This window comes from Hemicordylus capensis, chromosome 1 (genome assembly GCF_027244095.1).
Source record: "Hemicordylus capensis ecotype Gifberg chromosome 1, rHemCap1.1.pri, whole genome shotgun sequence".
In the NCBI taxonomy this organism is placed as follows: domain Eukaryota; kingdom Metazoa; phylum Chordata; class Lepidosauria; order Squamata; family Cordylidae; genus Hemicordylus; species Hemicordylus capensis.
The window spans coordinates 11,632,862-11,659,152 of NC_069657.1; the positions used below are offsets into that span (position 1 = coordinate 11,632,862).

Below are 26,291 nucleotides of genomic sequence, written 5' to 3' on the forward strand. Positions count from 1 at the left end.
CATAGTAAACCTATACGTGCTGGGCAAAGTGAGTTTTCATGAATGGATCCAATATGGCTGAAGAATGCTCTGAGTCATAGACAGAATAGAAGAAGAACCGAACCAGTGGAGATGTGAAATAATATGCAATAAGGTGCAATATATCCATTCACCCACTTGAAGATGTCTCATTTGCATGTGGGAGGATGATAGAATACAGCTTTATTCACTGAAAATAAAAAGAAAGGCTTCTTCAGCAAAATAATATGAAATGTACAGTTGATGACGTAAAGCAGGGTTCCTAACTTTGGGTTCCCAGATGTTGTTGGACTACAAATCCCATCATCCCCAGCCACCAGTCCCATCATCCCCAGACATTGGCCATTGTGGCTGTGGATGATGGGACTTGTAGTCCAACAACATCCAGGGACCCAATGCTGGGAATCCCTTGTGTAAAGGGTGAATGTTTCAACAAGGGGTTTCCTGGGCCTGTGTCAGGGCTGAGAACCAGTGGGCAACTACTAAGCACCACTGCTGATCCCTGAGACCACATTGTCCCCATAGTCCTTGAGCAGTGGCAGCAAAGTACCTTTCTTGGGTGTCACTCAGGAAGGAGGGAAACCCCTTGAAGCCTGGTTCACCCCTAGGGATTTCAGCACAAACGGCCACACAGATGGACTTCTTATAGGGCTATAGGGCCAGAACTGCCTGTGCCTCTTTGCTGAGTCTATGTTCCATAGAAAACCTGGGTTTGTTGCTGTGCAGTGTGAGAAAATGTTCCTCTAATTAATGAGACCAAGTTTTATGAAGCTATTTAAATTATCACATCATGTTTACAAAAAGCATATTTTAAGAATGGGAACCCCAAAGCTCAGATAGCTAAATAGTTTTCAGTGGAAACATATTAAAATGCTATCATAGTAAAGAAATCCTAGATTGCTGGGGGGGGGGCATCTATGGCATCAATTGCATTCCTTCTGAAATTTGGCCCTCTCCCAGTCACAATCACATTTTCCCTTAATCAGTGCCTAATTCCCAGTATGGTTTTCATAGGCCTTTGTCTTTATTTGTTATAAAATTCTTCTTTAGGAAATTAAGAGTTAGCTGAAATGAACTAGTGATTAATCAAGCAATGAAAGATGATAGAAACGATCTATAATTCAATTTTGCTTCTTGGGAAATCCAATATTTGTTCTGTTTTTTGCCCTTGACAGGTTTCAAAAGCATATTCTAACATTTCTGTTAACAGATGGCATTGTTATTTTTAAATTGACCAGTTTTCATTAGAATTCTCCTATCAGAGACAAGGAAATGATTATAATTTATTTCAGCTCTGTACACTTCTATTTTAAGATGGGCCGTGGCATTCCAATCTATTTAAAGCAATATTTGCTATTGATTTCAGAGAGGATGACATGGGAACAAACCCATGGAAATAAATGATACCATATTATTCATTCTTTCTCAGCACAGTGCAGTAGAGCCTGTGGCTTGTGAAAAACTTAACCTTAAGAAAAAGGACAAATCTGACTTTAAGTCAAGGTGAATTCAAAAACCTGACTTGGCAAATAAGTCTTTTTTCATATAACCTGGTATGAAAACCTGTTATGAGGAAAAGATAGTAGGTGGAATCTTGTATCTTACAATTCAACAGAAACAATTGTTATAAATATTGGTCTACTCTAGTATCATTCTCATAAATATGCCCATCTTTTCAAAATCCTAGCATCCCAATCTGATTACAAAGAACCAGAAGATACACCAGCCTATAAACAGCAGGAGCCTCTGTTTTACATATACTGTAGTAGAGAAACCATCCTGAAAAATCCTTTTACAATCTTGAGTCAATCCTACAAAGACGCACAGTTTGCAGTCGGTCAGAACCACAACATCCTGGACAGAGAGACAATTGTTTATATCTTGTTTCTCCCCAGCCCCACTCCCCAGAAAAACAACTCAACAAAGGATTGGGAGATCACGTTACTGTTGACAGGGTGGCATATCCTTTTTGTTTCTGTTTCTCTGTTGCATTGTGAAAATTGCATCTGAATACTACACACACAGGCCCTTTCAGTCAAACACAGCTTGACGCCAACCGCATCCCAGGGTGCGTTAACAAGACTGATTCTATGTTGGTGGCAAGATGCAGCTTGCCCACACAAAACAGCGCCTTAAAATGAATTAAGGCAAAGAAGCAAAATGTGTATGATGCACAAAGGATGGTGGAGGAGGAGACAAGGTTTGTTCTAACCACCACAATCGGTACCAAAACAAAGGAAGGTTGCCAGTAGCTATGAAGTCTACATAAAAATGGCTGAAAAGCTAAGACAAGAAGAAGGTAGCCACACCCAGGGGGAGACGCTTCCAAATAAATCTCTTATGACTGAAGGGGAGCTTGTCTTGTTTGCATCCTCTTGCTCAACAGATGATCACAATTGTGGAACATTACTGTATTTTTTAAAAAAGGCAATCGCTTCCACAGCATGCCCAAGAATTTCAAAAAGCCCCAAGAATCAGCTAAAGGCAAAGGCAAAGTTAGGCAATCAAAAAATGAAAATGAAATGGCTAAGGCAAAGCATTCTCACATTCAAAGGAGTGACTGCCCTGGTTGCAATGGTCTTTGTGTCCACCACGGAGCTTTCACAATGGGTGTGTCCCCTGCCAAAAGATGCCCTGAAGCATCCAGAACATGGCCATCACCCCAAACCAGAGACGGACTCCCCACTTCTTCTTCTTCTTCTTCCCTGCACACCCATGGGCCAGCACACACATTTACAGGTGGCGGCACTTAAAAGACCAGCCACAGGCGAGCTAGCCAGGGTCACCGGCAGACCCCTCATGCGGAGAGGAGAGCAATGGTACCTTTTTAAGAATGGCACACCTGGGAGTGGGGAAATAAAAGGGGTGGAAAGGGCATCGCCGCCGGCTGTGTGGCTACCTCCCTGTTTTTCTTTAAAAGGAGCCATTCCCAATACAAATGAGTAGAAAGCGATGTCCAAAGCATGCAGAGACCCCAGAGGTGGAGGGTGGCGCCCACGGGGGGGCGGATAACAGAGAAATATAAATGTTTGCCCCGTGCAATCTTTGGCAGGCATGCAAATCTAAGAGTGCATCAAATACCCTGGCCTTTCCAATTGCTCCAGAGGCACTCCATCTTCGTGGAATCGGCACTGGCTTGCATCTTGCGAGGAAGGAATGGCGGGCTCCTTGTCTTCTGCGGGGCTCCTTCTACCACTCAAGCATTCCAAAGCATGAGTGGAAGGTGAGTGGGTACCACGCTGCTGCTGCTGCTGCTGCTCTCCCCCCCTCCCTTTCCCTGGCACTGGCTACAGAGGGATGGATGCTGCTGTTCAGCAGAGCAGGCGAAGATGGGGGAGGGAGGGGACGTGGGAAGCGCCGCCGCTGCGGTCTCCACTGCAGCAAATCAGCACACCAGGCTGCTGTGATGGCCCCGGGGACCAGGCGCTTGGGCGAGTCGAGGGGGAGAGGCAGCGGCAGCAGCAGCAGCAGCAGCGGCTTCTCAGTGCAAATCGACACAGCGGGAAAGAGGCAGGCGAAGCCCCCGAAATGGTTAACGAAACCTGTCAGTTACGGAACACACAAACACAATCTGGGTGGGGGGGGGGAGAAAAGGCAGGCCGCCGCCGCGGGGAGGGGGCTGGAGGAGAAGGGCGCGGCTGCTGCTGCTGCTGCCGCCTCGGTGTTTACGCAGCCGCGGCTCTTCCTCGGGCAGAAACGTCTTGGTAACTTTAAGAAATCCGTCTCCCCCGACAGCCACACCCCGCCCCGCCACACGGGCTGCCACTTCTGCCCTCGCTTCTGCCCATCTGTCTCGACTAATCCTGTTTCCCAGTCAGCTCACCCTGCTGAAAACACACCAGAGGAGCCTCCAGCTTCAGAGGAGTTCAGACCTGGAAAGATGGTGCTTAGAGGTTGGAAGCCCACCTCTCCCCATCCAAGGAGCTGTTCCTTCCCCTTTGCACCCCGTAACGGAGGTTAGACCCGGATTTCTCAAATGTTTTTAATGGGATGCCACGCTTAATCCCCCCCCACTTGAATTGTACCACAGTGCCCCCCAACTGGTCCCCCCCCTTTTGCAGCAGCCATCACGCGGTTATTTATTTATTTTATTTATGAGCGGGCTCACTCCCTTATACACAAGGATGGCTTCGGGGAGGGGGTCAGCGAGTAACCCCTGCCCCCCCCAAGTAGTTGCCATCCTCCTGCCCCATTTCAGAAATAAAAAATGTGGAACACAGCTTGCCCACCCAGAAATGCAACAACAACAACAACAAATATTTAGATACCGCTTTTCAACAAAAAATTCCAAAGCGGTTTACAGAGAGAATGAATGAATGAATGAATGAATGGGATGGCTCCCTGTCCCCAAAGGGCTCACAATCTAAAAACGAACATCAGATAGACACCAGCAACAGTCACTGGAGGTACTGTGCTGGGGGTGGATAGGGCCAGTTGCTCGCCCCCTGCTAAATAAAGAGAATCACCATATTAAAAAGGTGCCTCTTTGCTCAGTTAGGAGGGCAAATGCACTTTGCCCCTTCTGTGCCCCTCATCCCCCTCTCTACTGCCACTGCTTATACACCAGGAGGAGCATGCCCTTCCCGGTGCATTATGGGGAGAGTCAGCTCCAAAAGCTTTAGGAGGCAACCCACCCCATTTATCTTATTATCATTATTATTTTTACATTTTATTTCCTGCTTTTCCTCCAAGGAGCCCGGAGTGGTGTACATGGTTATGTTTATCCTCACAACAACCCTGTGAGGTAGGTTAGGCTGAGAGATACATGACTGGCCCAGAGTCACCCAGCAAGTATCATGGCTGAATGGGGATTTGAACTCAGGTCTTCCCGGTTCTAGTCCAGCACTCTAACCACTACACCATGCTGGGATGGGCACATCTCACCTGATGAATAAGGAAGCTGTCAGGTTCCAAAAGTGGGGTGTTTAAACACCCTATGTTTGAGGCTAAGTCAGTCAGTGTGCTGGGAAATGCTGGGTTATGCTCAGAGATATTGACTGGCTCAAGGTCACTCAGTGGAATGGATTTGAACTCAGGTCCTGCCAGATCTAGTCCAACACTAATAATTATAGTACACTGGGCAATTAGGCAGGCACACCAGAGATTCTTTTTAGCTTATCTTTGCTTCTTGGATTCACTCACTGGGACCCCCATGATTTTGAAATATAGGCAAAATCAGCAAACTGCCATCACCCAACAACAGACCATGATGGAAAAACCACAATGGAAAAACCACCGAGAAACCGATCCAGACCCTGGAAAGCAAGCAAATGATCATAGTTCACGCATCTTGCTGTCCACACAAGTGTGCTCCGGTGATTTGAAGAGAACGTTGGATTCCAGGGCTGCTTCACGAGTTCTTTTCTGACCCAGACATTTTGATACATGCCAGGGAAACAAATTCTGGTTTGCTGCAGCCTGGACACTACCAGCCGAAAGCAGGAGATACTGTTCTGGAATGCTTCTCAATAAACACCTCCCTGCGAGGGAGGGAAGCTAGAATACCAGGGATAAAGTGCTAGCTTTCTACCTGCAAGTGTGGAATTGCGTTTGTGATCCGTCATCTACTACAGTCCACTTTGCAACCTCATTCTGTTGCATTTATGGAGCAGGCCTCTTATACCTCACAATGCAGGAATAGCCAAATGGTATACCATGAGCTACATCTGGCCTCCTCCATCCCTCCCTGCGATAGGCTGGCAGCCCACAGGACCCTCTATCTTCTGCCTGGGAAAGTGGAGATTGCCCCACTGGTCTCTGCACTTGGACATGAGATGACCCAGAAGCCTTTGGGACAGGGGTGTCCCAGCTGAGACTCTCCGGCTGTTGTTGGACTACAACTCCCATCATCCCCAGAGGCAACACTTGTGGCAATGAATGATGGGAGTTGTAGTCCAACAGCTTTAGACTCAGTAGTCAAATACTGAGCTAGATGGACCAATGGTCTGACTCAAAACACTAAGATAAATAGAGCAGCAGCAGCATCTCCAAAGCTCCCCTGGCTCACCAGAATAGAGAGGCTCATAAAGAGGGGAAAGCTTTTTGAAATAACCATGTTTCACCAGCCAGAGACAGCGGAGGGGCCAGACAGATGTCCCTAGGGAGATATGTCCATGGCAAGGGTACCACCAGTGAAAAAGCCTTGCCGGGGCAATTCCCTCATGAGGCCAGTTGAGGTGACAGCCTCAGGCAGCAAATGTGCCATGAGGCAGCAAATGCAGGCACCCCATCCCCCTATGGTGGTCATGGGCTACCTCACCTGCCTCCTGTGCTGCTGCCCCCAACTCATCTCTGGGCCAACCACCCTGTCTCTGGGCTTCCCTCCTCCTTCTGTATTCCTCACCACTGTCAGCTTTAGACCTTAAGTTCCTCAAGGGTGGAGATCTGTGTGTGTATATAAAACTCTATAAAACACTAACCAATTAATTAGTGTTTTATAGAGCACCACACAAAAAGGACAGGTCTCTGCCCTCCCACCAACTGAGCAAATAGGCACCTTTTAAAGAAGTGGTTCTCTAAATTCAGCAGGGAGAAAGCAACGGTCCCTATCCAGCCTCAGCAAAGCATCCCTCCAGTGGTTGTTGCTGGTGTCTACCTTATGTTTCTTTTTTGATTCCTTTGGGACAGGGAACTATCTTCTATATAACCGCCCAGAGATGAAAGTTTGGGCAGTATATAAATGTGATGAATAAAATAAATAAATAAATAATTCTCTAAGGCGTACCAGTGGCTGATCCCGTGTGTGGCAACTCTCACGAGAGTTTGCAAGCAGAAGCACTGTGGTAATTGGGCAGTGGGGATTCCATATGCAGATAGGGAGGAGGAGCCTGTGAGAGCAGAAGGAAACAACATGGTGGTTGGGCAGTGGGGAGCCTGTGATGGCTAAGGACAGTTGGAATGCAACTGTTACTGGTTGGAATATGTTCTTTATTGTAGAGGAGAGGGATAGATAGATAGATAGATAGAAGGCAGGGGTATGCGAAGAGAGGGGCCGTGAGGGAAGAAAGAGCCCCTTCAGGAGAAGGAGGCTGCTGTTGTGTGAATTAGATGAAGAAACAAGATGAACAAGATCAGTTAACTCAGGAAAGGAGGGAGAGAGAGGGAGAGGGAGAGGGAGGGAGGGAGGGAGAGAGAACGGAGGAGAGAGAAAGAGAGAGAAAGAAGGGAGCAGAAGAGAGAAAGAAGGAAGGGTGAGGGACCAGCTTGAGCCTGTCAGCAGCCTGAGGGGAACAAGTGGCCATGGCAGCGCCTATTGGCAGCAAGGAAGGGCCCAGTCAAGCACTGCTGCTGCTGGGGCTACCGAGGCCATTGGCGGAGGGAGGGAGGCAGGCAAGGGACGGGCCCGGGCCTGTCAGCGGCCTGAGGGGAATGAGCAGCCATGGTGGTGGCAGCAGCGAGGAAGGGATAGACTTCCTCTGACCACTGCTGCTGCTCCTGGGGGGAGGAGCAGGAGCGGGACTCGGGTGGAGAGGTGTCTGGGGATAGGGAGCTGCAGTTTGGCCAATAGGCTCCAGCAATGCTGCAGCTGTGACCAAGAGGGGTGAGGGGGATGGAAGCAACGGGATGGAGGAGGAGGAGCAGGAGGGCGGCTCAGGTGAGGGTGAAGAGATCTCTGAGGTGAGGGGGTTGTGGCAGGGGGTGAGGGGAGCAATCAAGTACTAGCACGCAGATGCTCTGCACAGGTTAAGCTAGTTTTATCTGTTTTTCAAAATAAACTGCTGCAAGAATATTTTTGTTGAAAAGCAGTATTAAAGTGTTGTTGGTGTTGTTATTAATTTATAAAATAATTAATTCGTAACAACGGCTGACATACCAAGCAAGGGTATGCCAGCTCAGTAACATTGTGTGTATACAAGCTGCACAAATGGTGTTACACAAGAATACACCCACTGGAAATGATGGTTTTACTCTAGTGCAACATCATTTGCGCTATTCTTGCATTTGTTTTATTTCTGCAACTTGCCTGTTTTGCATACAAGCAACATTACTGAGCTGACATACTATTGCCACAATAGTGCCAGCCTCAAATACTTACCTAGTTAACTAAAGAAGAAAGAGTTGACTCCCACCAAGCCGATTACAGCAGGGGTTCTCAATCTCGGGTCCTCAGATGCTGAACTACAACTCCCATCACCCCCAGATTTCAGCCATTGTGGCTGGGGGTGATGGAAGGTAGTCCAACAACATCTGGGATCCACTCAGGATTGAGAAAGCCTGCAACACAGCATTAAGGCAGGAGTTCTGGGAAGAGGCTGCAGTTCCTGACTTTGATGAAAAAGAAACAATGGAGCTTGGGTGTCATCAGCAGATCCAATGACATAGCACTCCATAATGGGGACCTTTCAGAAGGCTACTGACCTTGCCAAACCTTTTTTGCAAGCTGATATCTGGCTTTTTTGCACTAGGATGGTCATTTCCTTCTCCTCCGTGGGCTTGAATCAAAGTCCACGAGGGTCCTGGCAGAGTATTACTTTGCAGACACCCAAAGGCCGCCTTGTGAGTTGGCAGAAGCATGTGTGGCACTGGTGTAGTGGTTAGAGTGTTGGACTAGGATAGGGGAGACCTGAATTCAGATCCATGAAACTCACTGGGTGACTCTGAGCCAGTCACATAACTATTCGCCTAACCATCCTCACAGGGTTGTTGTGAGGAACTTCATCATGTATGGGCTCCTTGGAGGAAGAGCGGGATATAAATGTTAATTAATTAACTTACAATAAAATAAAACTGGGGGGTGACCTGATTTGTGGCTCAGCCACTGCACAGCACCAGCCAAAGATTTGTGCTTTTAACTTCTGTATGATGGGGAGATATTCAGCTGGTGAATATCTGTCACTGCATATCTATGCTGGGGAAAGCGAAATAAGTGGGATGTCTGTTTATGAAGCTTGTACGGTGCTTAAAGGCACACAGCCTGTGTCGGGTGGGGGAGCGGGGGAGGAGAGGCAATCTTAGTGATTGTAGCTCGTAGTATTTCCATATTCCTTTGAGGGACATCTTCAGGCAGAATTTGCTAAGAAAGAAAGGCATTGTTATTAAAATCTCTTTTTTTGTAGCAGTAATGAAAGTCAAGGAGCACAGTGAAAAAATGGGACTACGACTAAATGTAAAGAAGACTAAACTAATGACAACAGGCACAGCAACCAGCCTCAGAATTGATAATGAAGACACTGAAGTGGTGGATAGCTTCTGCCTTTTAGGATTGACCATCAACAGTAAAGGATCCAGCAGTCAAGAAATAACGCTGCAGACTAGCACTTGGCAGGGTTGCAATGAAGGCCTTGGAAAGGATATTTAGATGCCATGATGTGTCTATACCTACAAAGATTAGAATCGTTCAGACAATGGTTTTTCCCGTGACACTCTATGGATGCGAAAGCTGGACTTTGAAGAAGCAGCATAGAAAAAGTATTAACGCTTTTGGTGCTGGAGAAGACTTTTGAGGATACCACGGACAGCCAGGAAAACAAACAAATGGATCATAGAACAAATCAATCCAGAATTTTCACTCGAGGCACAAATGACCAGGCTCAAACTATCATACTTTGGACACATTATGTGAAGATCTAACTCCCTTGAGAAGTCCATAATGCTGGGAAAAGTTGAAGGAAAGAGAAGAAGAGGACGGCCAGCAGCAAGGTGGATGGACTCGATTACAACAGCAATGAATGCACCATTGAGGGACCTTAAAGGCCAAGTTGAAGACAGATCATCCTGGAGAGAATCTATCTCTGTGGTTGCGCTAAGAGTCTACAGCGACTTGACGGCACTCACTCAATCAATGAATCAACCAGTCAGTCAGTCAATGTCTGTTCCTACAGTTGCAACCAAGGGTCTAATCCAGAGGTTCTCAAACTTGGGAATAGCATCTGGCCATTGTGGCAGGGGTTGATGGAATAACCTCCCCATTCATGGAATAGCCTCCCCAGTGAGGTTCACCTGGCTTCATCACTTTGTTCTTTTAGATGTCAGGTAAAGACCATTTTGTTCACCCAGGCCTTTTACATTTGGGTTTTCAGATTTGATCTGATTTTTAACTAATTTTAAAATGAATTTCTAAGCTGCTTTGCATTGTATTTTGTATTTTCCTTTCTTATTTTTTGTCTGCTGTGATTCATTGTGTTATGTGTTTTTATTGTATGTTTTAATCCTCTGTTGTGAGCCGTCCAGAGAACAATTTGTTATGGGATGGCTAACAAATAAAGTTGTTTGTTTTTATTACTATTATTATTTCTTGTTTACACAGTCAGACAGGTGTTATTGACTGGTTTGTTTTATCCAGACATTGAGTCCTTCCCAGGGACCTGGGATGACTGAATTTTATTATCAATATTGTTTTTATTATTATAGATATCATCGCAAAATGTAGGCTGTTCCCAGTAAAGTTGCTTTTTGTAACTGGCTGATGGTGATTTCTGTGGCCCCTATGGTTTTGAGGTGCTCTTCAAGTTGTTTTGGAATTGCACCTAGGGTGTCAATTACTACTGGGATTATTATTGTTGTTATTGATGATGGGAGTTGTAGTCTAACAACATCTGGGAACCCAAGTTTGAAAACTCCTAGTCTAATGTTTGCTGCTTTTATGGTGTCTTGAAACTAATGCTCAAAAACTATTAGTTCTTAAGTAGATTTGGCCTTCCTTCACACACACACACACACACACACCCCTTTCTTGTGGTACCCAGTGCTGCAATATGTGGATGAATTCCACCACAGAGCAGGTCTTTCCCCAATAAACAGTTATCCTCTTTTGTGGCAAGGTAGCAGTTGGGTAGCAACAACTCGTGCAATTTGCCACACTCACATAGTTGCGCTGTTCACACATTAGGGCATTTCACACAATCATAATTAGGGCTCCCTCCCACCCAACTGCTGCTGAGCAGACGAACATAGATGGCAATTCTGGCACTAGTTTTAACTCACACAAGTTGGCAAATGGGCAAATCCGGCATGCACAGCTTCCAGATTAGTCTGGGAGGCTCCTCCGACCCTAATTATGATGGGGTTAATTGCCCGACTATCTCATGCATCCCTCCTGTGACTTGATTTGCAAGGCTGCAGCAATGGTGAGGTGTGCTTTTTTCCTGCAGGGTCTGGTGCAGAAGCTGCCACCTTTCCTATGAAACAAGGACCTTGCGATCATAATGCATGTCGCACCAGCCTCTTGTTTGGACAAATATAGCACATTCTGTGTTGGAGAGCTGTCTTTGTGGAGCATCTGGAGGCTTCAGTTGGCCTGCAGCCAGCTGTACCGGCTCCTGAGAGGTTTCTGGGCTCAATTCAAAGGGCTAAAGCTGACATAGAGAGTCCAATATGGCTTGGGACTGGCATATCTCAAGGACCTCTTGCTCTCACATGAACCTGCTTGGTTTTTAAAAACATCCCAGGACAGCAAGTGTTAACTTTCAAAGCCCCGAAAAGCCTAAGCTCAGGCTAACTTCAGGATACCAGGGCCCCATCTGTGCAGTCTCTCAAGCTATAAGACAGGGGTGAGCAATCTTGGTCCTCCAGATGTTGTTGGACTACAACTCCCATCACCCCGAGTAACAATTCAGTGTGGCTGGGGATGATGGGAGCTGTGGTTCAACAGTGCCCACCCCTGTTATAAGATGTGCTTACTGCCTGTTTCTTCATTTTGGCATGTCCTCCTGTTCTGAATGGTGGGGACTTGATCTAGGGCCTTTTCAATTGCGGTACCACCTAATGGCGCAGTGGGGAAATGACTTGACTAGCAAGCCAGAGGTTGCCGGTTCGAAACTCTGTTGCTATGTTTCCCAGACTATGTTTCCCAGACTATGGGAAACACCTATATCGGGCAGCAGTGATATAGGAAGATGCTGAAAGAAGATGCTGAACATCTCATACTGTGCGGGAGATGGCAATGGTAAACCCCTCCTGTATTCTACCAAAGACAACCACAGGGCTCTGTGGTCGCCAGGAGTTGACACCAACTCAATGGCACACATTTAATTTACTTTACCCCATCTTTGGAATTGCCTTTCTCAGTTGCCTGGGTGCCTCCCTTGACACCTTTAAAAAGCCTGACAAAACCTTCCCTTTCAAAAGGCTTTTGGGCCCCTATCAGGATGTTAAAGACTTCTCCTCTACTGTTCTGGTTATGATTTTGTGTTGTTCTGTCTTAGTTGCTATTTTTGTGCTGAACTTTAACCTGGATTTTATATAGGGAACTGCTACAAGAGCTCCCCTTCTTTCCCTAAGGAGTTTATTATACATGGGTCTTCCATCACCCCATGGAGGATTAGAAAAAGATAAGACCACCCAATGAGCAACAAATATACCACACTGGCTTACATTTGCAAATTAGTCAGGTGAGCACATGGATACAAACTGCAGCTATGTAGGATATAAGCATCCGGTTGCTAACTAAGCAAAGAGGTACCTTCAAAGTGATGATTCTCTTATATTTAGCAGGGGGAGAGCAACCGGCCCTATCCATCCCCAGCACAGCATCCTTCCAGTGGTCATTGCTTGTGTCTGCTTTATATTTCCTTTTAGATTGTAAGCCCTTTGGGGCAGGGAATACTTACTTTATTTTTAAATTTATTTTTCTATGTAAATTGCTTTGGGAACGTTTGTTGAAAAGCGGTAAATAAATATCCATCACAGTCTTAGTCATGGAAAGCGTTGGCTACATGTAGGTGTTAATGATCCCGGCATAGCAGGATTTAACAGAGGGTCATAAAGTTATTTCAGACTCAGTTTCCTAATCTCCATTCTAACCTGGAAAGTGTTTATTTTTAAAAATGCACAATTATAGGCTGTAATGAATATGCTTAGAAAATGTATGTATCCCTGTTAGTTCTAATGCCTTTTATGAGCTCCTGTTGTCTAAGGGGAAACATCAAGACATAAAAATAGCAAATGATAATTTGCTAGTGATGAATGAATTCTGAATGCCAGTTTTAAAAGAATTTGGCTTCCAAATTCCGGACCAGATTTCCCCCCACCCGCCAAAATAACTCAAATTCTATTTTGGCATGAAAATGATAGGCAGATTTTCCCAAACTGCTGATTAATTTAGAAATGGCTTGTTCCCATTGTGTCTCATAGGGTCTGACTTTTCTGAGCTTAACTTTCAAAATAAAATGGGAATGGAAATGCAGACTGCACACTTCTATTTAATCCAAGTTTGAGGGTGGGCCTATAGTTCAACAAGGGAGCATCTGCTCTGCAAGCAGGAAGTCCCAGGTTAAATCCCTGGTAGAGCTAGAAAAGACCCCTGTCTGAAACCCTGGAGAGCTAAAGACAGTCAGTGCAAGCTAGATGGACCAATCATTTGTACAAGGCAGCATCATATACGAGATACGAGGATCGTATCTCAGCAGAGAGCGCATTCCACAATCTCGAGACAGCAGCAGAGAAGGCCCGTCCCTGAGTAGCCACCAGACGAGCCGGTGGCAACTACAGATGAACCTCTCCTGATGATCTCAATGGGTGGTGTGGTTCATAGTGAAGAAGACGTTCTCTTAAATACCGAGGGCCCAAGCTGTTTAGGGCTTTATAGGTTAGAACCAAAACCTTGTACTCTGCCCGGAAACTTACTGGCAGCCAGTGTAGATGTTTTAAGATAAGAGTGATATGGTCTCTCCGGGATGAACCAGAGACCAACCTGGCCACCACATTCTGAACGGAGAATTCAACCTGGGACTATCTACACACAAAGTACTGAGCTATGGCCTCTCTGTGTTGACTTGAGTCAGCTAATCTGGACACACAGGATATTTTTCTGATGTACAGTTTTGCTATCTGGCAGTTCAACCCTGGGCAGCTGCTTCAAGAAAAAATGTGAAGATCTTGCTCCCATTCTGAAATTATTATTATTATTATATTTATATACTGCCCTTCATCCTAAGATCTCAGGCCAGTTAACCACCAGAAAAAAACAAAATAATAATAATAATAAAATCCAAAATAAAACCAACATAAAAACAAAACAATTTAAAAAGAACTCATTGGTCAAAAACCTGACTAAAAAGGGCAGTCTTCACACATGCACGAGATCTGTTCGGGAAGAGGTGGCTCAAACACTGCACAAATGTCTCTGCATGTTGTAACACAATGTGCACACAGTTGTACAAGGGCACTTTTGCACACATACAAACTGCACAAATGCAGTGGCACAAGAGCACGGCCATTATTCTCAAGGATTGTACTATCATGCAACCCCAATTGCCAAGTTTTTGCATGAGCCCCGAGCGCAGATTTGAGCAGCTGTGTGCACAATTATTTGTACAGCATGTGGGGGGCAGGGGTACCTATATCTTTAAATGCTCGGAAGCACTGTGATAGGACACAACCAATTCCCTTCTTGCTCTGGTTCTGCACCTGTTTTTTCATCCACCCTCCTCCTCCCTTCCATGGCCAACAGGGCTCAGTGACTGGCATTCAGACTAAAGCTGTGCTAGTGTGACAAAGAAAGATGCACGCAAGGTCATGGCGGTGAGCAAATGTTCAAAGTTGTCCCATCTGTTGTACACTTGGTCCACTTGTGCAAGCATTGCGCTTGCGACAAGGACAGCAGACAGCTTTGCATCATCCCCCTGCAACCTATCTGGGCCAAGGAACAGGTTGCTCAGCAGGAGAAGCACCATCGATTGCGCAAGTGCACCCCGTTGCACCAGTGCAACACTGGTCTGGAATGCAAGTTCCCAATGAGCGGAACTAGCTAGCGTGACATCCTTGCACTGGTGCAGCATTCTGGATTGCAGCCAGCATGTGGGGGGACGAGGCAAGGGGGCCTGCTGGAGGAACAGGGCAGGAGGCCCAGCGGACACAGTACCTTGGGAAAGAACAGACACCAGAGGGCACAGGACTCTGCTAAGCAGGGTCTGCCCTGGTTTGCATTTGAATGGGAGAATGCATGTGAGCACTGTAAGATATTCCCCTGAGGGGATAGGCCCTAACATAGCCTTTGGGGATAGGCTTTAGTGGTGTGCACGGAACCGCACCTCCGCAGTCCGGCACTGGGGAGGGGGGCTCTTTAAGGGTGGGGGAGGGTGTACTGACCCCTCCTGCCACTTTGCCCCCTCCAGTGCTCCTGTTTTTTAACGCATTTGGGGCAGCAGGGTACCTCCCTGCTGCCCCTTCCCCTGTTCCTCGGCAAAAGGCTTCAAAAGCTTGACTGCGCATGCACACAGTCACGCGCACGTCACGTCTGTGCGTCTCGTGCGTGCGCATTTGACGTACGCACGCACGGGTGTGACTCGTGCATAACGTGCACACCCACAGTCAAGTCTTTTGAAGCCTTTTGCCGAGGAACAGGGGAAGGGACAGCAGGGAGGTACCCTGCCACCCCAAATATGTTAAAAAAAACAGGAGCGCTGAACGGGGAAAAGCAGCAGGAGGGGTAAGTACACCCTCCCCCACCCTTAAAGGTCCACTCTCCCCCGATGTCTCAGGTCCGGACCTGTCTGGAGGCCCTTATAATGGGCTCCGGACCAGTCTATGCACATCCCTAATAGGCTTTGGGAAGAGCATCTGCTTGCATACAGAAGGTTCCAGGTTCCCTTCGTGGCATCTCCAGACAGGGCTGGGAGAGACTTCTGCCTGCAACCTTGGAGAAGTCGCTGCCAGTCTGTGTAGACAATACTGAGCTAGATGGAACAATGGTCTGACTCTGTAAGATACAGTTTCCTATGTTCCTAACTGGGTCTGCAATGTATCATATTTAAGAGAACATCATCTTCGTTATGAGCCCCGCTGCCTACTGAGATCATCTGTGGAGGTTCATCTGCAATTGTCACCAGCATGTGTGGTGGTTACTCAGGGATGGGCCTCCTCCATTTCTGCCTCTGGGCGCTGGGATGTATTCCCTGCTGAAATAAGAGCCTCCCATTTCTGACAGCTTTTTAAAGGGCTGTAACGATGCATTTATTCATCCAGGGCTTTAATTAGACTGATAGAATTCATCGTTGTTTTTAAATTGTTTTAATGTTTTCATTTTTGTGGTTTTATTGCAAACCTCCCAAAGACATGAGTTTTGGGCGGTATATAAATATGCCAAATACATAGCAACTAAATAAATATCAATTTTGTATTGGTAAGGACCTGGCAAGCCTATCTGATTCCTCATCACTTGGTGATTCAGAACTGCATGAGCTGTAAGCTCCTCTGCCTTTGCTGGAAAATGCGGCTGTGTGTAAGATGATTTGAAAGCTCTGTCCAGAGTGCTGGATCTGTGATCAGACACTGTCCCTTCTCTCTGGCCACAGTACTCTTTGGCAGTACAATACTCTCAGCTTTTGGCACATATTACTCTGGAAAATCAGAAACAATATCATTATGGGGTTGCCTGCTAGGAGATGAATGTTATGATCTAAACACATGGAACCTGTTCTCCCAACCACAGATTCGTGGGTAGGTCAGGGTTAACCCAGGAATTCGTGGTCGTCTGGGGTGAGAGCCGGGAGGCCTTCCAACCCAGCAGCTCTGAACCTGGATAGACCAGATCTGCTATTCAAATTCAAAGTTAGGAAGGAGGAAAACAGAGCCTTTTCTGTTTGTTTGCACTGCTGCACGAGTTTAAACTGCTCCCAGGCAGCCGGCAGCCATGTTAACCATAGAGTTCTGTGGCAAGCAGGGCCAGGAAGAGGAGAGCTACTGCAGTACTTGAGAGCTGCTTCTCTGCTGCTCCTGCAATGCATTGTGGTACAGGTGGAGGCTCCAGCTCCTGATTTCAGCAATGGAGAATACCACTGCTGTGTTCATGTGGGCACACAAGTTGCAGAGCCCAAAGGAGGCTCTGGTCATCTGGAGGCACAAGGTAGGAGCATGCCTTCCCTCCAGACCACCCCCATGTGTTCATGAGAATAAGCCCATGGTCTAGATTCATTACTCTATTATATGTTAACCTATAACCGTGGCTGGCTGCAGTTTGGACTGAGCAAGGCTGGAAGGCCAGCAACATTGGCTGGTAACCATTGACTCTCCACTATGTGAGCCAACACATGGGACTCTTTTAAGATGCAGGGAGCCACGTATGTGTGCAATAGAAGTAAAGATTGTGACAATGAGTCCCAACTGCCTCTCATGCACAGGGCTCAGCAGCTTAGGTGCATATTGAAAGAACCCTGCTAAGCCTTTACTTCTGTTCACCACATGGTACTTCTGTTGAAAACCTTTGTTGAAAAGCGGTATATAAATATTCATAGTATTCATCTGTATCCATAAAAGAGGGCAAAGAGACTCGGGAGTGGAAGCTATGCCGAGGACTAGTCAGGAAGGCTTTAGGTGTCAGCATGAGCTCTAAGGATTGCAGTTGCATATCCCTAATCTTTGAGACATAGGTAGCTGCCTTAGACTAAGTCAGACCATTGATTCATCCAGCTCAGTATTGTCCGCTCTGGCTGGCAGCAGCTCTTCAAAGTTTCAGGTGGTCTTTCCCAGCCCTATCTTGAAAGGCCAAAGACTGAACCTGGGACCTTCTGAATGCAAAGAAGGTTGTCTGTGCAGGGGTGTAACTACAATAGGGCAAGGGGAGACAGTTGTCTGGGGGCCCACTGCCTTGGGGGGGGCAGAGGCAAGTCACATGACTGACTCCCCCAGCCGCGCACCCACCCGGGCTTCCTTCAGTTGTATTCATCCTCCGAAACTGATGAGAGTGTTAAGACCTGGAGCTACCAGAACAGCATATCTTTCTCTAGGACCATTAAATGACTTGCATCATCCACAATTTACAAAACCTTTTAAAAAATAATTTAGGATGATGTTCTATTGTGGCACATAGGTGTTTTTATTTATTTTTATATCATCTATATCTATATCTATCACTATGCTTTTTGTGACCACTATTCAGCCTCATTTAGGATTTCTTTCATTCATGAGCTGAGCTTCGGGGGGGGGGCATTTTAAAATCTTGTCTCTGGGCCCACTCCAACCTTGCTATTCTCCTGGCTCTGTGACTTGAGGGACAATCCCATCCCTATGATTCAAAGAGGACTAACACAGGGCTTCGAACTCTGATCCTCTAAGCAATTTCCAAGGGGAATAAAAGTGAGCGCTTCTGACTAATTTACATGTGCAAAGTGCTTCACAGAATCTAGCCTCGTCCTGTCATCACAACCACTGTGTGGGAGAAAGGTATTTATTAAGGGTGAAGAAAGGGAAAGATGCCCATGGCCACCCAGTAAAGTGCATGACTTAAAAGGGAATTTGAACTGCTTTCCTTCCCAGAGGCCTCTGGTGGGCCACTGTGTGAAGCAGGATGCTGGACTGGATAGGCCTTGGGCCCAGTGTTCCCTCTAACACAGAGATTCTCAGCCTTGGGTCCCCAGATGTTGTTGGACTTCAACTCCCATCATTCCCAGCCAAAGGCCATTGGGGCTGGGGATTATGGGAGCTGAAGTCCAAGAACATCTGGGGACCCAAGGTTGAGAATCCCTGCTCTAACAGGAATTCCCAGATGTTGTTGACGGCAACTCCCAGAATCCTCAGCCAAAGGCCATTGCAGCTGGGAATGCTGGGAGTTGTAGTGAACAACATCTGGGAATCCCTGTTAGAAGGAACACTGCTTGGACCTGGTGTTCTAATGTCTCTTCTCCATCCGCAGGCTTATATTCAGCCCATCCGAGGATCGAGGCCTCCTTTTTGAATCTCTGCCGCTGAATCTGGTTCTCAGTAATTAACCTTTCTTTTAGAAGTGCTTGCTCAGAACTGGTCATTCAGCAATTATACTGATGGGCAGTTTTGCTGAAATCAGGCTATTGATTGTTGCTATATGAACAGAATTGTCTACGGCAGGCCTTGATTTCTTCAGCACTCAGATGAAGCCATCCATCTGTCTGTCTTGTAAATCCTTCCAAGAGCCTCTTCTGAACTTCCAATGTCGTCACTGGGCTTTGAAAGCCGAGTCTGTTGAGGATTGCGGGTCCGGGTCATGCACATAACAAAGGCTGGCTGGCTGACTAGCCCCCTTTGCAAGCAGACCATTTAAACATTTTTCTTTCTGAATTCCTGGCCAGCCCTTGTATCCAGGGCACCATGAGGCAAGGTGAGGCAGTCACCTCAGGCGGCACATTATTAGGGCTCCAGCAGAGAAGCAAGATCTACTTGGCAACAGAAATCTTTCCCTGATTATTATCGGAAGAATCATGGCTGACATACTGCGCATGGGTGCGTCAGCCCAGTAATGCTGCATGCATGCAAATTATGCAAAGTTGGGCAAATATTACACAAGAGCAAGACGACTTGTTGAAAGTCGTTGAAAGCCACCCAGAGACGGAAGTTTGGGCCAGCATACAAATTAGATAGATAGATAGATAGACAGATAGACAGATAGATAGATAGAATGAATTATGGGCTTAATCTTGTGTAATATCATTTGCACAATTTTTGCTTGGGTTAAATCTTTATTTTCCCTCTTCCTACTCCTGGCTCCTGGACTCAGAGCAGAAGAAAGCAGCAGCCTCTTCATCAGCTGTTTCCTCTGATGCTCAGTGCCTCTCCAAACTCTTAGATGTCTCACTGTTGTCTTTAACAGGCCCAACGTGTTTCAGATAAAAACCCTTTGCCAAGGGCACTTGCACAGCATCATAAGGCAGGCTAAAACCAACCGGCCTCACCTTAGCACTGCTACTATGGTGAGGCTGGTTGGTTTTAGCCTCCTTATGAAGTTGTGCAAGTGCCCTTGACAGGACTTTTACCTGAAACATGGTAAAGGCCTGCTAAAGACAACTGAGTCCCCTCTCATTGGTGGTGGCTCCACGCTTCTCTTTTCCTTTTGCTCTCAAACTCTTGCAAGATTTCCAGATCTTGGGGGAAGGCCAGGTATGGCCCTACAGCAGGCCTGCTCAACTTAGGCTCCCCAGCTGTTTTTGGGCTACAACTCCCATAATCCCTAGCCACAGTGGCCAATAGCCAGGGATTATGGGAGTTGTAGGCCAACATCTGCAGGAGGGCCAAAGTTGAGCAGCCCTGCTCTACAGCAACAGATGTGCAGCCAGCCTTGATGTTCACAGGCAAGCAGGACTCTCTGGGCGTTCTTCTCCCCTTCTGCTATGTGGGGACTCTATCAACTCTTTAACAAATCAGCAGGTCTGAAGGAGGGGCCAGAAAGCAGACAGGAACTGACCCTGCAAAACTCCCTTGGAACTTTCTGCCACTTGAGGAAACAGGGAGTCTGAAGCAGTATGTATTCCCCACTTGCCGAGATCTAGTGGTTGACCGCAGATATGTAAGCTGTCAGGGCTAGATGGCCATCCGACAGGAATGCTGTAGCTGTATCCTGCCCTGAGCAAGACCTCCAAGGTCCACCCCGCCGCCCGCCCAGTATTCTGTGAGATCCTATGTCTAGATCAACACATACAGCAGAATGAGTGTTATAAATCTGAGGTGAAAGAATCTATTATATTAATTCTCGTAGACGTGCCTCTGTGGGGATGCGTCCCGGCAACCCAGCAGATTGGCTGGGCAGAGACACAGAAATGGCTGGCTGCTTCGGAAGACGCTCGCTAGAGGGAGGGAGGGCCATGCAGGAAGGAGCTGGCTGAATGCTTGGCCACCTGACGCTAGGGACTGGAGGAAGGAGAGGCGGCAACGGCCAGCGGGGGAAACACAAGCAGGCTAAAAAGCGGGCGGGGGGGGGGAACACGAATGAGAGAGAGAAAATGAGAGGGGGGGGGAGGGAGCAAGCTGGGGCAGAAGGCTTGGGGAGGGGACTGGGGCAGAAGGCTGGGGGAGGGGACTGGGGCAGAAGGCTTGGGGGGAGAGCGGACTGGGGCAGAAGATGGGGGGAGTGTACTGCGGAGGCAAGCGGTGGGCTGCAGAGCCGGTACTTGGCCCAGCGGTGGGCCTGCCAGGCCGTGGGCCCACTCCGCCCACGGAGGCCAGGCAGCAGCGGGCCTGGCTCGCCTGCGGAAGCCAGGCGGTGGCGGGCCACGGAGGCCAGGCAGCGGTGGCAGGCCCGGCTCACCCGTGGAGGCAAGGAGCCTGTGGGGGGCCGGGGCGGGAGGGAACCGGGTGGCGAAACTTCCCTGTTCGCCGCCTGGGAGGAGGAGCAGCGGCGGCGGGGCCCTTTTCGGCCGGCCGCCGCCTGGTAAGGCCTGTAGCAGCAGAGGTAAAGAACTCAGTGAGGGGAGGGGGATGGCAAGAGAGAGTGGGGGAGGAGAGGGGGAGGAGGGAGGGCAGGAGAGAGTAGGGCAGGAGGGGGAGGGAGGGCAGGAGGGAGGGGGGCAGGAGGGAGGGGGGGGAAAGCCAGCCCCAAAGAGCCCACAGATGCTCTGTGCGGGTCGGCTAGTGGATTATATTTCAGGTTGTAGGTGAAGAGTGACCTTTTGAATGCTGCCCTACAGCTAAACAAATAATTAAATCACTAATATCTCACTGCGAGTTATAAACTGTCAGGAAGAAAGGTTATAGTTCAGCCTTGTTTTCTTACTACAAGGAGGTGTTTTTTAAGGGGAGCACTAAAGATGTGATTCCCCTCACCTGCAGCCTGAAGAGGAACAATCCATTCTACCTTCTCATCCCACATGTGTGGGCCTCTTCACTTTTAAACCATGGCGGCTTTGCTCATAGAATGGGGTGCCTATGCTGAGGTGTAGGGATGTGCACGAACCGAGGTTCGTGCTCTGGTTCAGTGCCGAACCGGTTCGGACGAGGTCCGAAACAGTTCGGCACTGCGAGGAGGGGAGCAGCGAGTGGGTGCATTAAATAAGAAGGAGCAGGGCCTTACCTGTTCTCCACCTGTGCATGCAGCTTCCTGCTGCGGCAGCGCTCGTCCCAAGTACCCGTACGCAGCGCCAGCACACACATGGCATCCGTGCATGTACGGACACCATGTGCGTGCCGGCACTGCACGCGTGTACTTGGGCCATGCGCCGCCACAGCAGGAAGCTGCATGCAGTGGCATAGAGCGGGTAAGAGCTACAGCCCTTACATGCACGTGAGCACTGGATCCGAGACATTTTGTTCTACTGAGCATGTGAGGGTTAAAATAAGGGGAGGCTCCTTAAAGCATGGGGCATCTTGTAAATGGCTGCACATGACATCCATTTGAACTCTTGACTAATCTTAACTAAAACTTGACTACTGCAATGCGCTCTATCAGGGGCTGCCTTTGTACGTAGTCTGGAAACTGCAGTTAGTCCAGAATGCGGCAGCCAGGTTGGTCTCTGAGTCATCTTGGAGAGACCATATCATTCCTATCTTGAAAGATCTACACTGGCTGCCGATAGGTTTCCGGGCAAAGTACAAGGTTTTGGTTCTAATCTATAAAGCCCTAAACAGCTTGGGCCCTGGGTATTTAAGAGAACGTCTTTGCTATGAACCACACCACCCATTGAGATCATCTGGAGAGGTCTGTCTGCAGTTGCCACCGGCTTGTTTGGTGGCTACTCAAGGACGGACCTTCTCCATTGCTGCCCCAAGGCTTTAGAACACACTTCCTGCTGAAATAAGAGCCTCCCCATCTCTTACAGCTTTTAAAAAGGCAGTCAAGATGCATTTGTTCACCCAGGCTTTTAATTAGATATTGTTTTAATTGTGTTTTAATAGTTTTCACATTTTAAATTTTAATTGTTGAAATGTTTTAATCTTTTTATTGGTTGTTTTCATTGTTTTGTTGTAAACTGCCCAGAGAACTTGCATTTTGGGCAGTATAAAAATGTGTTAAATAAAATAAATAAATAGATAAATAAATTCCAAACGTTTCCATGGAAGCAGGAGTGAGAATCGACAGCCACTGGCTGTGGATCTGAGCTTGTCTCACTGATACTTCCCAGCAAAGCCAGGTCTTATTTACATTAAAGCTCAAACAAAATGCAAGGCTGCAATTCATAAATGTCATTTGGATTTGTGACCCAGCAGGCTTAGAGGCCAGAATGAGCTATCCATTGCAGAGGAGATAAGGGCGTGTAATCAGAAGAAGGAGCTGTCTCTAAGGAATGAGGACACCATGCAGAAGACAAAGGGAGCTTCTTAACAGGACCAATATTATGTATGTTTGCACATACATTTTGCCTAAAGAGAAATGGCATATCAAGAAAAAAGAGTAAAGGAGCCATGGAGCACTTCCACACTAGGGTCATTTAGCACTGCTGAAGCACCTCATCTTTCATTTGACTGTCACGGCATCCATCACTCATGCTAGCCAAGCAGATCAAGAGGAAGAGGGCAACCAGACAGACTCATGGGTGGTAGGGTCTTATTACAGAATTTGAACCAAGGAACAATTAGAGCACTTTGATGCTCAGGCTAGAAAGAATGAGGAAATCCTCATTTTCAAAAAGACAGCAGAGAAATTTTCAGGACATTAGCAGAGTATGTTGATAGAGAACCTACCCTTCCCCTAGGCAACTGCAACCATTAGAACATGGGTGGCCAACCTGAAACTCTCCAGTGGTTGGACTACAACTCCCATTGTCCCCTGCCATAATAATTTGCAGCAGGGAGTGGTGTGATTTGTAGTCCAAACACAGCTGGAGAGCCTCAGGTTGGCCACCCTGCATTAGGGTAACCCAGAGCACTCAGCAAGAGGCTGCAGCAACACAGCAGAGAAGTCAATGGTTTAGGGCAGGGGTTCTCAGCCTTGGCTGCCCTGATGCATTTGGACTACAACTCCCATCATCCCCAGTCACAATGGCCAAAGGCCTGGCCCCCTCCCTTAATTTTCAGCTTTGGAAACTTGAGAACTCTTGGATGAGGGGACACAAAGTTTGGTCAATTTAACAGCAGTTGCAGTACAGAGGGAGAAAATCATGGGAAGAGAAGGGGCGGCCCAACTATGAGGGGGTCATGTCCACCGTTCCCTCTAAGACGTGCGCATGTGAGCATGCTCACAAGTTTTAAAATGCCCACTCAGTTCATTTTAGATCCTGCTCAGGTTGAATCAGGAAAGCCCCATTCTGAATGCCCGGGCGCACACACTGCCGTGATACTGCTACCCAGAACAAAACTCATTCTGCACGGAGATGAAAAAAAATTAGAGGGACCACTGGTCATGTCTGTTTCTCTTTGGCTTGGGTGGAAATGACCTTGGAGAGGAAGCTATTATCTAACGGCACAAGTTGCAGGAGGCAGCAGAGGAGCAGGGGGAAAAAATTAATTACGAACGATAGATTAGGCTTATGGTCTGATAAGCAGCTCACAGAGTTCAGCGAAGAGAAATTTTAAATGAGATTAAGCGGCAGAACCGACGCTTAAAAGGATGTGTGAAGCAGAATGCAAAGCAAAAAAGGTTGGGGGCCGGGTGGGGGGCGGGACTCGGGCAAATTGGAGTTACAGCCCTAAAGGCTGTATCTGTGCCTTTTCCTTATTGCTTAAAAGAAAGGCATGGTATAATATACAGCCGGGATGGATAATAATACTGAAGTTATAGTCATCTGGCATTCCAGTGCAATGACCCCAGCAGTCTGGAATCCTGCCGTACGGCATTTGCGAAGTCACTGCAGTGTCTAGGCAGGAGACTGAGATGATGCAGAGAACAGCAGTGGGTGGCAACTGAAACGGCAGTGCTGAGGGATGAGAGCCAGGCCTTGCTGACACCACCAGAGTTCCAGAAAACCATTCTCTTCCTTTCCTCCCTTGGCCCATTATTATTAATACAACCAAGGATGTCCCAAAGTATTGCAGCCACTGAGGCAAGACGCCAAGCGCTGCCCCTAGTGGCGGCCAGCCCCCTTTCAAAATGGACCCTCGCAGGCTTCGAAAGTGGCCCAGCAGAGAGGAGGGAAGGTCGCCAGCAGCCTTCTTTTCTCTTCTTGTGCCTCTTGTAAGCTGTGCAAGGAGTGTGAGGAGAGGCACTCCCTGAAAAGCTTGTAGGAGTCAGATCAGTCCCAAAGAGCTGCTCTGATGGCAAGAGGCGGGGTGGTGGTGGTGGTGTGTGGATCTTGCTTCTCTGCTGGAGCCCTAATAATGTGCCGCCTGAGGTGATTGCCTCACCTTGCCTCATGTGAGGGCCGCCCCTGGATACAAGGGCTGGCCAGGGAATTCAGAAAGAAAAATGTTTAAATCATCTGCTTGCAAAGGGGGCTAGTCAGCCAGCTAGCCAGCCAGCCAAGCAGCCAGTCAGACAAAGGGCAATAGAACTGCACAAGTGAATGCTCTGTATGTCCTGACTCGGACCTTAAGAACGTCTTCAGAGGCCCTCCGCTGAGTGCCCCGGGGGCCAAATGAGATGAGGCAGGGGACTACTAGGGAGAAGTGGCCTTTTCTGCCCACACAGTGCTTTACCAATCAGGGGTAACAGAGCAGAAGCACCATGGTGATTGGCCAGTGGGGATTCCATATGCAGATAGGGAAGAGGAGCAGGTAGGAGGCAAGTGAGTGAGTGAGTGGCAGGAAGAGGGTGAGTGAGCAAGCAAGCGGTGGAGAGGGGGTGTGCAAGTGAGCGGGGAGTAGGCGAGTGAGTGAGAGGCAGGGAGGGGGCGAGCAAGCGAGCGGTGGGGATGGGGTGAGTGAGAAAGCGAGTAGGGAGTGAGCGAGCGGCGGAGAGGAGGCAAGTGAGCGAGCGAGCGAGCAGAGGGGAGGGGACAAGAGTATGAACGAGCAGCGGGGAAGGGGCAAGTGAGTGGCAGGGAGCGGGCACCCACCTGCCCTCCTCACCACCACCTCTATCCACTGCTTGGAAGCGGCAAGGAGGGCGGGTGATGGAGAACACCGACTCGCTCACCTTCCTTGCCGCCGCCACCATCCACCATGAAAGCGGCAGGTGGAGACGGCAGAGGAGGGCAGGCAAGTGGGCGGGTGTTCCCCATCGCCCGCCCACCAGCAGCCGCTGGGAGGGGGTGGAGGCCAGCGATCCAGGGTCTCACATGACCCAGGTTGTTGCTGCCTTCACCAGCTTTGCGCCCTAAGCAGGTGCTGAGCTGGCTTTAATGGGCCGGCCTGCCAGCCCTGCTTGGCATAAGCTGTCTGTGTGATTGTGCATGCAACTTCACACATGCAGATTTTGTCCAGGCCTTCAGAGGAACCGGTGAAGGGCAGGCATGGGGGCAGCAGGTGTGACCCCCATTCCCCACTCCTCCACATATTTAGCAAATGTGCAAAATTAGCCCCTCCCATTTTAAGATGAGTCCAAATGGAGACGGAAAAGTGGGCACAAACATAAAGCACAACAAAGCAGCACTAAGTGGTGGATTACAAAGTAAATAACATTGAGCTTGTTTGGACAGGCATCCTGTTAATTATGGACCGGGGGTGGGGGCAGGGGCGGGTGGCTGGGCAGCTTTCAGACCATCTAAGCAATTGGCTGCTGGGATTACTGCATTAGTATTGATTTTTTCCAAGCACTCTGTTGCAGCCTTTATGAATTTTCC

General features: G+C 48.1%; 1 protein-coding gene across 3 annotated transcripts in view; it reads right to left on the bottom strand.

Moving 5' to 3' along the window:
• RTN1 (reticulon 1) overlaps positions 1-26,291 on the bottom strand; it is a 199,575-nt gene that overhangs the window by 37,662 nt on the left and 135,622 nt on the right. Inside the window, exon 1 of one of the 3 annotated variants that reach the window (XM_053276787.1) lies at positions 3,100-3,495. The exons of the other annotated variants lie outside the window; for them this stretch is intronic. Coding sequence (XP_053132762.1) covers positions 3,100-3,160 — 61 coding nt within the window. The 5' untranslated portion in view covers positions 3,161-3,495. Of the gene's footprint in view, positions 1-3,099; positions 3,496-26,291 lie in introns of those variants that run through there. 3 annotated transcript variants of the gene reach the window in all.